The 12,839-nt window shown below is 37.5% G+C and overlaps 1 protein-coding gene across 1 annotated transcript in view; it reads right to left on the bottom strand.

The window, feature by feature from the left end:
• The window catches only part of MARK1 (microtubule affinity regulating kinase 1), an 83,538-nt gene that overhangs the window by 62,043 nt on the left and 8,656 nt on the right, over nt 1-12,839 (bottom strand). Inside the window, exons 2-3 of the mRNA XM_006170193.2 lie at nt 9,773-9,825; nt 2,285-2,488 (exon numbers count right to left, since the gene is read on the bottom strand). Coding sequence (XP_006170255.1) covers nt 2,285-2,488; nt 9,773-9,825 — 257 coding nt within the window. The remainder of the gene's footprint in view (nt 1-2,284; nt 2,489-9,772; nt 9,826-12,839) is intronic.

Below are 12,839 nucleotides of genomic sequence, written 5' to 3'. Positions count from 1 at the left end.
TTTTTTTTATTTCAAGAAAAGCAGTTTTAGCTTTAATAAATAAAAAAAATGCTAAGGAACTTTGCTTAAAACTTAAAACCTGGAAACAGGTTAGGATTCTGTTCAAATAGTAGGTACATGAACCTATTGGCACCTTAAGACATGACAAAAAATCCTTAAGCCTGGAAAACAAAGCCTAGAAGAAAATCAGCAATGTTTTAGTCGAAAGTCATAAAATTCTATTGCACCAGTTCAGTCTCACGTACTTAATCTATTTTCTGTTGTGGTTCGATCTTACCTGATTAATTTCTGGGACATAATATTCAACTCCAGACTTGTCCCTATGATTAAATTGACCATTTCTTAGTTTTTGAACTCTCATTTCTGTGTGTCTGTATTTAATTTTCCTGGTATAGCACTCCCTTGAGAACTTGGAGATCTGGTCTGGTGTTGGTAAATTCTTTCAGGTTTTGTGTGTCTGAGCATGTTCTTGTCTTTTCTTCCCATTCCTATATAAAGGATAATCTTGCTGGATATAGTATTCCTGGTTGAAATTGTTTTTTACTCAACACTTTGAGGATATTTTCCCATTCTTTCCTTGCCTGCATTGTTTCTGATGAGAGGTCTGCAGTTAACCTGATGGGATATCCTTTGTAGGTAACTTGATGTTTTTCTCTTGCCAATCTTAGTATCTTGTCTTTGTCTGTGGTTTTGGTCAAATTGGCTATAATGTGTCTTGGAGAAGATCTTCTTGGATTGATTCTATTTGGGGTCGCTTGTATTTCTTGGATCTGGATCTTTGAATGCCTCTCTAGGTTTGGAAAGTTTTCTTCCACGATTTCATGGAATAGATTATCAATGTGCTTATGAGTCTCTTCACCTTCTGGGATACCAATTATCCAGATGCTTGGAAGTTTGATGGTATCTAATATTTCTCGTATATTATTCTCATTTTTGGGGGCAATTTTCTCAGTCTTCGTGGTGGATTTTTCTAGGCCAGCGATTCTATCTTCTACATCTGAGATTTGATTTTCTGTATGATCTAGTCTGCTTTTAATACTTTCAAGGGAGATTTTGACTTCCTGTATTATAGCCTTTATCTATAAAGGTTCATTTGATTCTTTTTTATAGTGTGTATTTCCTCTTTTAGATCTTGCAAGAATTTCCTCACCTGGAACTCATCAGCTCCTTTCTCCTGCCTCTTCTGTGGTTCATGGTCTCTCTTCTCTTCCATCTCTGTTAGCACTGTCATTATGAATATTCTAAATTCTTTATCTGACATTTCCATGAGTTTCATTGTGCTGTCTGAGGATGAAAAGGAGCTATTATTTTCCCTTGGAGGAGAGGTATTTTCTTGCTTTCCCATATTTCTTGTGACCCTGTGGTGATTTCTAGTCATCTGATGGATGGTATGTTTCTTCCTAATTCTTGAAGTTCAATTGGAGCATTCAGAGGTATGCAGAAGGAGGTGATCTGGAATCTTGCATCAGTTCCATTTTCACTCTTTGTGTATCAGATTCAGTGGGGACAGAGGAATAATCTGACTCTAATCATATTTAGATGTTTGGAAGCTGTTCACTTGGACCTGTCTAGATACTGAGTGAGTAGAGGCCACTAGAAATGAATGTGGAGTAAGAAGTCTCAGAAGAAAATCTTCATTTTGGGTCAAGGAAATAAATGTTTCAGAGCTGAAGTTCAGTAACCATCTCAGGATAGGCCTGTCATGGCTATTTATTTAAATAAAGTGTTTAACCCAAACATACATTTATAAATAATGTATATAAGTGCAACTATATAAATTATTACTATATAAATGCACACAATTCAAAACACAGATTTTAAAATTCAATTACCTTGTCACCTGAGAAAACAATCTATATAATAATACTTGTTCAAATGGGTAAAAATGTTCTAAATGGGTAAAAATGAGCAGGTGACGATTATATATTTACTCCCAACTTCCTCTATGCTGTAATTACTAAGAACTTATCTTGGCCTTGTTCCTGGGGTGGCACTGGTAACCAGCAATGTTCACAAAAACCATGTAATAGAAGACAGAAGCCTAAAGGCTCATCTGTAGCTTACTTATAAGGATACTAACATGTGGGAATAATTCTTTTCTAAATATTAAAAGGTCAACTTTCATGCCATGATATAGCTCTATCTGCTAATGTTACATTCATATATATTCTAGTGTTTTCCATACTGAAACTGTCATTTATGGTCCAACATTAGCTACAGGGAAGTTTTTTAGCAAGAATATAGAGAGATTGAGGCAAATATTAAGAGGTATCTAAAAACTTACCTCTCTACCAGTTAGAACATGTCTTGCCAATTTCACTTTGGCAAAATTTCCCTTCCCTATTGTTTTTTGTAAACGGTAATTTCCGATATGAGGCTGTTCGTCTGTTGCTGACGTAATGGAGTTTCTACACCGGGGGATGTTCTGTCTGCTGCTTGATTTGGTAGGCTGGATGTGTGATTCAGTATATCCATCCACAGATGTATGCTAAGGAAAAGATGATAAGATTTCTGTTAATTAGATTGTATTTTAACAGGACAATTAAAAGACTATACATAATTTTCATTAACAATTCATCTTCAATAAAAATGCATTGTACTACATAATTTTAAAGTTTGAACATTCTATTTTTAATTTCATCTTGACTTCAGCCTCTTTAACCAGAGGGAGTATAACTATTTAAAATGAAATGTTCTACATACCCTTTGAGATATGCTTTTGATTAAAACATGTAAATGGATAGCCAGAAGCCCCACTGACCATTCATTATTCTTGGAAGAGTGTTGCCACTTTAGGACAAGATGATCACATAATCCAGAACTGCAACATTAAAATGCCAGAATATCTTTATTGGCAAGACAAATCAGCTCACATTATAAGATTCTCTATACTCTTCAGTCAGTGAGTCAACCAACCAACCGATCAACTACCTGCTTCAAATATACATCTTAATTCCTGCCCAACTTGTTCACCCAGCTTTCCATGTCCAAGTGAAAACTATCTAACATCTGTCCAGGTCCATGGCCTCAGATTCACTGCATTCCTCCTTAGCTGTTCTTGACACTAAGATCCACATTGTCCCAATGTCTCACTCTAGCCCACAATTGCAACACATCTTGTTCACTACAGTCTCAGCATCTGGATTCCCACTTCAAGCTGCCTAACCAACTCTGTTTCACTATCTATCACTAACATCTTACTCTATTCTCATTTTGCCTGCACTCTGAAATATACAAAATTTCTAGCAGTTATTATGAACATTTTTTTAAAAAGATAAACATCTTTACTCTGGCTTCTTAAGAAATAGCTGAAGATGAGCAGAACAAATTGGCAAAGAAAAGGTTATCTTTTATTGACAAAGTAACTAATGTCGGATCTACACAGCAAAAGTTCGTCTAAAAATTTTGATCGGAAATCTCTTAAGAGCAACATTAAAGGTGAATACGTTTGCTAGTTTTGTGCAAAGCATGATTCAAGGTCATTTTTCTATTTATTATTCCTTCCTAATGTTAAAATTTTATTTACTTATTTATAATGAATATATATAATTGTTTAAACTTGTTCCAGGATTAAGGGTTTTCTCTGAGTCTTACAAACATTTGTAGCCTCTGACTTCATTCTGGGTTAGACTCCTGATGTACTCTCAGCATCTTGTATTTCCACGTATTGCAGCATCCGTTCTATCGTACTTTCATTACACACTTACTTGTCTGTCTCTGCAACCCTACCATGGGCAATTTTAGGCCAGGAATGCTTTCCTCTCACCACATTACAGAGCGCCAGACTCATAAGAAGGATTCAATAAATCAATAGTTCTCAAAATGTTATCCCTGGGCCAGTATCATCAGCATCATCTGCAAACTTGTTAGAAATGCAAATTCTCTGGTCCTGTTCCAGATCTACTAAATAAGAAACTCTACGGCTAGGGGCCAGCAATCTGTGATTCAGCAAGCCTTTCAGGCGATTCTGATCCATGCCAACGTTTGAGAATTACTGTAATAAAGACGTAAGGAGGAGATAAATACAAAGTTTTTCACTGGCTCTTAGAAACTCTGCTATTACTTGGACACTGTCAATAGATTTTAATAATATTCCATTTCTAAGAGGTAACAGACTGCTATAATATTTTTCACAAATAGTACTTCTCTACCTGAACTTGTTCTTCAGGGAGTGCCGATCTGTCCACCCTCAAGATTGAATGTGCGTATCCCCTTAATAGAAGATTTCTATTTTCCCTCACAAGGCAAATGTAATTATTCCTCTCTTCTGATACTACTTTTATAGTCAGTAGATACTTCCACTATTGGAACTATCACACCATCTTTTAGGTATTTATCCATGGTCAGTTACTATTAGACCTAAAGCTCTCAAAGCCCCGTAAGTTAATATAGTGTGAGATATAAAGAGGGCATTAATACATATGAACTAAACAAAGAGCTCTAAGGTCCTTATCTGGTACCCACCTATAATAACTTCTGAGGAATGACTCCAGATCTTTGAGGCAGTTTAGCAGTATAAATTAAAATACACAAGTTGTGACCCAGCTCCTAATACTGGTGGTAATGATATCCTGAGACTAAACCAAACTGTGATCTACTACATGTTTACACCCTTTACCATGTGACTTTTCCTTGTCCTCCCACCCAGAGTGGGGCACAGTTCCCTACTCTTTGAATTCAATCATATGATTCTCCCATAGCCAATAGGATGAGTTGGATGTAACACTATACAAGTACTAAGCTAATCTTCAAAAGGCCTTGCTGTGTTTCAATTTGTCCTCTTAAACTTCTGCCCTCACCATGAGAAGGACTTCCCCAGGCTAATACTAGGAGAAAACCAGAAACATGGAGCAGAAACACTCCCAGTTGAGCTCAGATTAAAGCAACTGACCCCAGGTGACTCTCTTATTCACACCCACAAAAATAATAATAAATTATTTAAGCCACTGAGTGTTGGGATGACTTGTTACACAGCAATGTCAGCTGACAGAGAAAGCCACCACTATTTTTAATTAAGAGAAATAAGAAAAAAGAGAGAAAACACGAACAATTATAAGTTCCTTACCAGACACGTTCAAATTATAGCAAGGAAAGAAGGAAAGAGGAAATAATCAATTCCCTGAGAAGAAACCCTTGATTTTAAGTCATATAGAGGCAGAATCCTTGACTGTTTTGTATCCCCAGCACCAAGTAGGGTGTAACAGCGGGATCAGCAAAAGTTTTTGGAGATTATACTACACATGGGCCCATAGGCTATAGTCAAACAACCCTGGGTATGACACCTCACATTTAGCAATTAAATTGTTTCTGATAATTTCAAAAGTGACCAGCTTCCAAGCAAGCCACACTAGTAACATACCAAAAGCAAAAACAAAAGTAAACTGGAAATAATTTCATTTTTCATTTAAACCACATTAGAGGCAGGCTAATGAAATGGCGGAATTGAGAGAGAAAATCTCGAGGAAAATGATACCACAGAGAATGAAACTGAAAATTCTGTTTCAACTTTGCGAAGTCCTACACTAAACATGAACAAGAGAACGTCCAAGGAATGTGTCAGAAAGAGGCCGTTGAAAGTTTAAGGAGTAAGTGGAGATTCAGACTGCAGCTCACCACGGAGGAGGTTAAATCGGAAGTCCTTGTCAAGTCAAATTAAGTTCTTTTTAAAGCAAAAATGAACAGTTTTCAGAAGAAGATAATTGAATCAATAGTCTCTGTAGACTACCTACAATAATGGCAAGTATATAAGTAAAATTTACTAGAAACCTAAAGAAATATACAAGTATGACCCAATGTCACAAGAAGCATTAGTTCACGGAAACAGACCCCATGACAACCCAGAAACTGAAATCAACATGTATTTTAAGGCAGTTATTATAAGTATATTTTAGGATATGTGTGTGTGTGTGTGTGTGTGTGTGTGTTTTAGAAAGAAAATATATTTAGGGAATATCAATAGAAAGCTAGAAACTATAATAAAAAGATGTTAGCCAAAAAGAAAAATTCAGTGGATAGGCTTACAGCAGATTGCAAAGAAGAAAGGGTCAATGAACTTGAAGACAGATGTATAAAAATGATCCTCTCTGAAAAACAGAGAAGGTTGAATAAAAATGAACAAAGCCTCTATGATCTGTGGGTTAATAACAGAAACTATTGTATGTGTAAATGGGACGCAGGGAAAGAATAAAAAGAAATGAAACAGAAAAAAAGTATTTGAAGTAATAATGGCCATGTAATTTCTAAAAACTGTGAACTCTTTACAGAATAAACACAAAGGGAAAAAAAAGTAGGCATATCACAGTCAAATTGCTAAAAATCACATATAGAGAAAAGGAAAAAACGCTAAAAGGAATTAGGGTAAAATGGCACAATGCATACACAGAAATAGGAATACACATGGTGGGCCATCAAATGGTGCAGAGTTCTTGGGGTCGTTAGATCCCCAATGGCTGACTGCATGGTTTGAGTTCCAGATAGAGGGGCTTGAAAAACACACCAAGTACATGTGTGTGCATGCCCAAAATCCCAAGAGGAGGATGGAGAAAGGATTGTAGTGTGGTCATTCCCTTGAGGGGTGATTCCCACTTTACCTCTCTATCTCTATCTCTGTCTCTCTCCTGAGAGCACATGTACTCTACAGTAAAACTAAAAAAAAAATAAAGGAATACAAATGGTAACTCACTTCTCATTAAAAACAATGTCATTCAAATGGAATGACAGTTTTAAAGTGCTGCGGGGGGGGGGAACAAATCAAAAACAAATACAATTCAAAATTCTTTACTCACTGAAAATATTCATCGAAAGAAAAGGCAAAATAAATAAAATAAAACTTTATAGGTAAACAACTGAAAGTTTGTTACCAGCAGTCATGCTCTGCAAGAAATGCTAAAGAAAGTAAAGTGATGGTAAAGGGTAAACAGAATCTAAACAAGGAAATAAACCGTGGAAAATAGTAAATATATGGGTATAAAAGAGTAAATCCATTCCTCAGTTTCTTTAAAGGATATTTGACTGTTTGAAGTAAAACATTACATAGATAACATCGGATTATGAACTGACAACATAAATAAGTACAGTATCAAAACAAAAGCCCAGACCAGATGAATTGAGACTCTTACATTTGATCTGAACTGGTACGATAGTAACTCTCTATATACTATAATAAGATATGGAACCATTCTGTCATCTCTAGAGCAAAAAGTACAGAAGCATAGGTAAGAAGCCAAGAGAGAAATTAAAATGAAAGTCTAAAAACATTTTCACCTACTCAAAAGTAGGCAAGAAAGGAAGAAGATAGGAACAATACTTATCAGCAACAACAAAAATCAGATGAGACAAAATAGAGAAATGACAGTGCAAAATGACAGACTTCCATCCAAGCACGTGAATAATTACATTTAGTCTAAATAGACTAAAAAGGTCAGTTTAAAGAAATTATTAAATGAACTTGTTTTTATTGTCAGAGTATGCATGTGCTCACAGAGAAAGAGAGAGAGAGAAAGTACCCACTCCCAGTGAGGTGTGGTCACACCACAACCCTCTTTCTTCCATTTCTCTAACCTGTCAGGATCACTAAGGTTCAAAAGTTTGAAGAAAAAAATATGATAGTAATGGGGTTTGACAGGAGTGTAAAGAATGTTGGGACCAGCAGTTAGCGTAATGGCTATGTCGCTAGACTCCCACGTAGTCGACCGTGGTTCGTGTCCCAGACCCGATGACTTAAAACTCACGCCAGGCACGTGTGCGTGTGTGCCCAAGATCCTGAGAGGAGAATGGAGGAGAAGGGATTGCAGTGTGATCATCCCCCCCTACCCCACCGGGGGATGATTTCTTGCTTTCTGTCTCTCTCTGTGTGTCTGGCAAGTGCATGCACCCTATAGCAAAAACCTCTCCAAAACAAAAAAAGAACATAAGCCACACAATAGGAAAACAGACATAAGATAGTAATAGACATTTGTTTGACTATAAATAAACAGTTTAAAACATGCTATAGCACAACAGTAATCAAGGAATGTAAATTTTAATTTATAATAATTTTCACCTATCTGAACAACAAAAAAATTTAACATATAATAATATTAAAAAAATCTTAGTGCAATTTTAGGAACATTTGATATATTGAAAGTGGGAGTGTTAATTCAGCCATTTTGTGAAATAATTACCCATTAAAACTGAAAACATCATCTCCTAAGACTCAAGTATTTTCACTTCTGCAGATATTCTTTTTTAAAAAATAATTATTTAATTTAATTTATTTTATTTATTTATTTTAGCATGACCAAAGAGAGACAGAGAGAGAAAGAGAGAGAGAGAAAGCGAGAAAGCAAGCCACTGGGTCCAGGACTTGAACCACAGTCGGTCATGTGGAAGTCCAGTGCCCCTAATCACTAAGTTACCTGCCAGCCCTCCTGGAGATAGTCTTTCACACATATAGGTAGCATATATGGGAGTATTCACTGCTTTTTGTAAGTGTCAACATTTGGAAATACTATTTGTAAGTGTCACATTTGAAATTATTTCAAAGTTCTCCAGTAAGAGACTAGATAAATAATAGTTCTGTATTTAGAAAGTCCTGCTTGTAAGTTTGTCCTCTGGCTGACATAAGGAAACCTGACTCATAAACATTTCACTACAGTAATATAGAACTTTTCCTAAGGATTAAAGAGTGGTTCATTGGGCCTAGATTGTTAGCATAAAGAATGTGATTTATGCTGACTCCCTGACATTCTTCTGGGAGTCTAGAATTTTGACATGTACTAGGAATAAAGTGCCGACCTGACCAGACCTCCAGTAAAAACCACGGGGGCACTGTCTCTAATGAGCTCCATGGTAGACAACACTTCACACACTTCACACATACTGTCCCTGACTGGGGAATTAAGCACAGTCTGGCTCTGAAGAAGAGGTCATAAACAGCATGGCAGCTGGGGAAGAAAGAGGGGTGTAACCGAAGGAGGTTTTTGTTTGGGTACTGTTTTAAGACGGGAGAGACCTAAGTGACAAGGGAAGGATCTATGGGGAGACACCGTTTGATGAGATGAGAGACAAAAGGTAACTTCCTGAGAAGCTGGAAAGTGAGAGGATTCGGAGCACGGATGGAGAGCTTGCTTTTAAACAGGAAGAAAGAAATCCCTTCTTCTGAATCAATAGAAAGGAAGCAAAATCAAGTTGAGAATGTTATGTGGAAAGGTACATATACATGATAGGGGGAAGTAGATGGAGCCCCATTTGATAACAGCTCTTACTTTGTGTTGTGGGAGGTAAAGTCACCAGCTAAGAGTGCAGCTAGGCCAAGAGGTTTGCAGAGAGTGGTGAGAATATGAAATAACCTCTGTTTAGAATGTGTCCACCAAAGTTCACTAGAAACTTAATCCCCAGGGTAACAGTGTGAAGAGAGGTGATTTTAAGAGACTAGGTCACAAGGGCTGTGCTCTCACAGATAGGTAAGTGTAAATATGGCAGAAGTGGATTTATCATGGCGAGCATGTGTTCACTATCACAGTGAGTTTGGGGACCAGCAGGCAGTGTGGGGGTTAAGGTGCTGGACTCCCACATGGCCGACCACGGTTTGAGTCCCAGACCTGGTGCTTTTCTCTCTCTCAGTCTCTCTCCTGGTCCCATCACAGATTAAAATAAAAATAATACTAAATACAATTAAGTAACTTTTTAAAAAAGAGTGAGTTTGGTTCCTTCTTACTTTCTGGTCCTCTCTCTTGCATGTGCTTTCCTTTCTACCTCCTGCCATGGGATAATGTGGGGAACAGGCTCTCACCGGAGGCTGAGCCGATGCTAGCACCATGCCCTTGGACTTTCCAACCTCCAGAACTAAGGACCAAATACACATCTTTATAAATTACCCAGTCTCTGGTATTCCATTCTAGCAATACCGAAAGGACTAAGGCAGAAAAGAGTAACTTAATGAAAGAAGCCTGCTAGGGTTGGTGAACAATGCTGACATCCCCGTTGAGATGGGTGACCATACTTTCACTGTGCATTGAATCTGTTCATATGTTACTTTCTTCAGTGATGGTCAAATGCTCCGAGGTTACAAGAGAGAAAGCTGGCACGTGAGTTCATCCCAGACTGGTATCTCAAACAGATCCCAACAGAAAGAAAGCAGCAAGATGAGAAAGGCTGTCATTACGTTATCAGAATAACAGATAATAAAATCTAAGCTGGGTAGGGAAGGAAGTGAAGACAAAAAGAGCTCATGAATTAGGGGAGAGAGGGGCCAGTGTCCTGGAGGACCCGATTAGATGAAAGAGCGATTCCAGCTGAGAGAGCTGTTAGAAAGCCAGGTACTAGAGTGCGAGATGAGGGGGGCTGGATGGTGGTAAAGGAGGTACAGTAGGTGAGCTACTACCAGCATAGAATGTTTTGTTCAAATTTTTTTTGGATTTTGGCAAGTTTTTAAAACCTATGCCTGCTCTATTTTACGAATGATTTAGAGAATTGCATGCAACTCCACTGCTGCATTATTATAATTATTTTTAGCTATGTATCGTTTTCCCTTTATGTTATCAACTATGGTTTCTTATAGCCCTAAATTCCCCTTTCTTAGATTCGCTTTTTCTAGTTCCTAAAAATTTTTCAGATAGGTGTTTATGTAATATATTTTTGAAATATTTGATGCTACTAATTTTTCTTTATTTTTAACTTCATATATAAGCAATAATTCAGTTGGATTTAGAATAGGTTAAAAATGTACATTTTCCCATTTATTCCTGGATTTATTCCAGAAAGCTAAACGTTTTGGAAACACGGCTGATAACCAGAAAGTGACCATAATTACTTCTTAAGATATTTTTGCCACACAGTGCATGTGCTCCCCAGAGAGAGAGAGACAGACAGAGACACTGAGAGGGCAAGTGAGGAATCACTTTCCTGGGAAGATGGCCACGCTGCAATCCCTTTGCTTCCATTCTCATCTTGAGATGTTTTTAAAATATTAAAACCTTTAACAAGTCAATAAATAAAGCAGTGAATGGAGCCAACCCCACATTTGGAGACAAATGGTTAAGAGAGATGGATTCCAAATGGCTAACTGCTACTCAAGTCATGGCCCTGGCAGTTTGAAAAACATGCCAGGCACATGTGTATGCATGACTGAAATACCAACCGAATGAGAAATGGAGGAGAAGGGATTGGAAAGTGACCACATTCCATTGGGAAATCCTTTCTCCCTCTCTCAATTTCTCTCTCTAGTGAGCTCACATACCCACTGTCAGTTTTAAAAATTCAGTGAGAAAATGAAAATGATCAAAGGATATTCCAGAAAGATCAGAGTAAAGAATAATACATGACTTTTAATCATATGAAAACACATGTAAAATGTAAATTAAAGCTACAATGAAGTAGTATTTTCATTTATCAGATTAGCACAGATTAGATTTTTTTTTTTTTTTTTTTTAGCTATAGGGTGTGTGCACTTACCAGACAGACAGAGAGAGATAGAGGGACAGAAAGCGAGAAATCACTCCCCAGGGGGGATGGCCATGCCACCATCCCTTCTCCTCCATTCTCCTCTCGGGATCTTGGGCACGCACGCACACATGGCTGGCATGAGTTTTAAGCCACTGGGTCCGGGACATGAACTGCGGTCGACTACATGGGAGTCCAGTGACATAGCCATTATGCTAACTGCTGGTCCCAGCAAAGATTAGAATTTGATAGCATTAATTGCTTAAGGTACAGTGGAACTAGACACAGTTAAATATAATTGGTTAAAGTGAAAACTGATACAAATTCTATGTTCAAGAATTGGGAGATAGCTATCAAAAAAAACTCTACCCTCTTTGGACTAGAAATTAATTTTTTTAGAAAGGAGATTTTTACTACAGGGTGTGTGTGCTCTCCAGAGAAACAAGAGAGACAGAGAAACAGAAAGCAAGAATCACTCCCCTTCCTCCCAGAGAGATGGCCACACCACAATCCCTTCTCCTCCATTCTCCTCTTGGAATTTCGGGCACGTATGTTCTTGCACCCCATGAGTTTCTGGGTCTGGGACTCAAACTGCAGTCATTCATATGGGAGTTCAGCAACATAACCATTACACCATCTGCTGGACTAGAAATTTCTTCATATATACGCCATAATTCAGTTGGATTTAGAATAGGTTAAAAATGTACATTTTCCCATTTATTCCTGGATTTATTCCAGAAAGCTAAACGTTTTGGAAACACGGCTGATAACCAGAAAGTGACCATAATTACTTCTTAAGATATTTTTGCCACACAGTGCATGTGCTCCCCAGAGAGAGAGAGACAGACAGAGACACTGAGAGGGCAAGTGAGGAATCACTTTCCTGGGAAGATGGCCACGCTGCAATCCCTTAGCTTCCATTCTCATCTTGAGATGTTTTTAAAATATTAAAACCTTTAACAAGTCAATAAATAAAGCAGTGAATGGAGCCAACCCCACATTTGGAGACAAATGGTTAAGAGAGATGGATTCCAAATGGCTAACTGCTACTCAAGTCATGGCCCTGGCAGTTTGAAAAACATGCCAGGCACATGTGTATGCATGACTGAAATACCAACCGAATGAGAAATGGAGGAGAAGGGATTGGAAAGTGACCACATTCCATTGGGAAATCCTTTCTCCCTCTCTCAATTTCTCTCTCTAGTGAGCTCACATACCCACTGTCAGTTTTAAAAATTCAGTGAGAAAATGAAAATGATCAAAGGATATTCCAGAAAGATCAGAGTAAAGAATAATACATGACTTTTAATCATATGAAAACACATGTAAAATGTAAATTAAAGCTACAATGAAGTAGTATTTTCATTTATCAGATTAGCACAGATTAGATTTTTTTTTTTTTTTTTTAGCTATAGGGT

This window comes from Tupaia chinensis, unplaced genomic scaffold (genome assembly GCF_000334495.1).
Source record: "Tupaia chinensis unplaced genomic scaffold, TupChi_1.0 Scaffold148108_1, whole genome shotgun sequence".
NCBI classification, from domain to species: Eukaryota; Metazoa; Chordata; class Mammalia; order Scandentia; family Tupaiidae; genus Tupaia; species Tupaia belangeri.
This window is presented reverse-complemented; position numbering and strand designations above follow the sequence as displayed.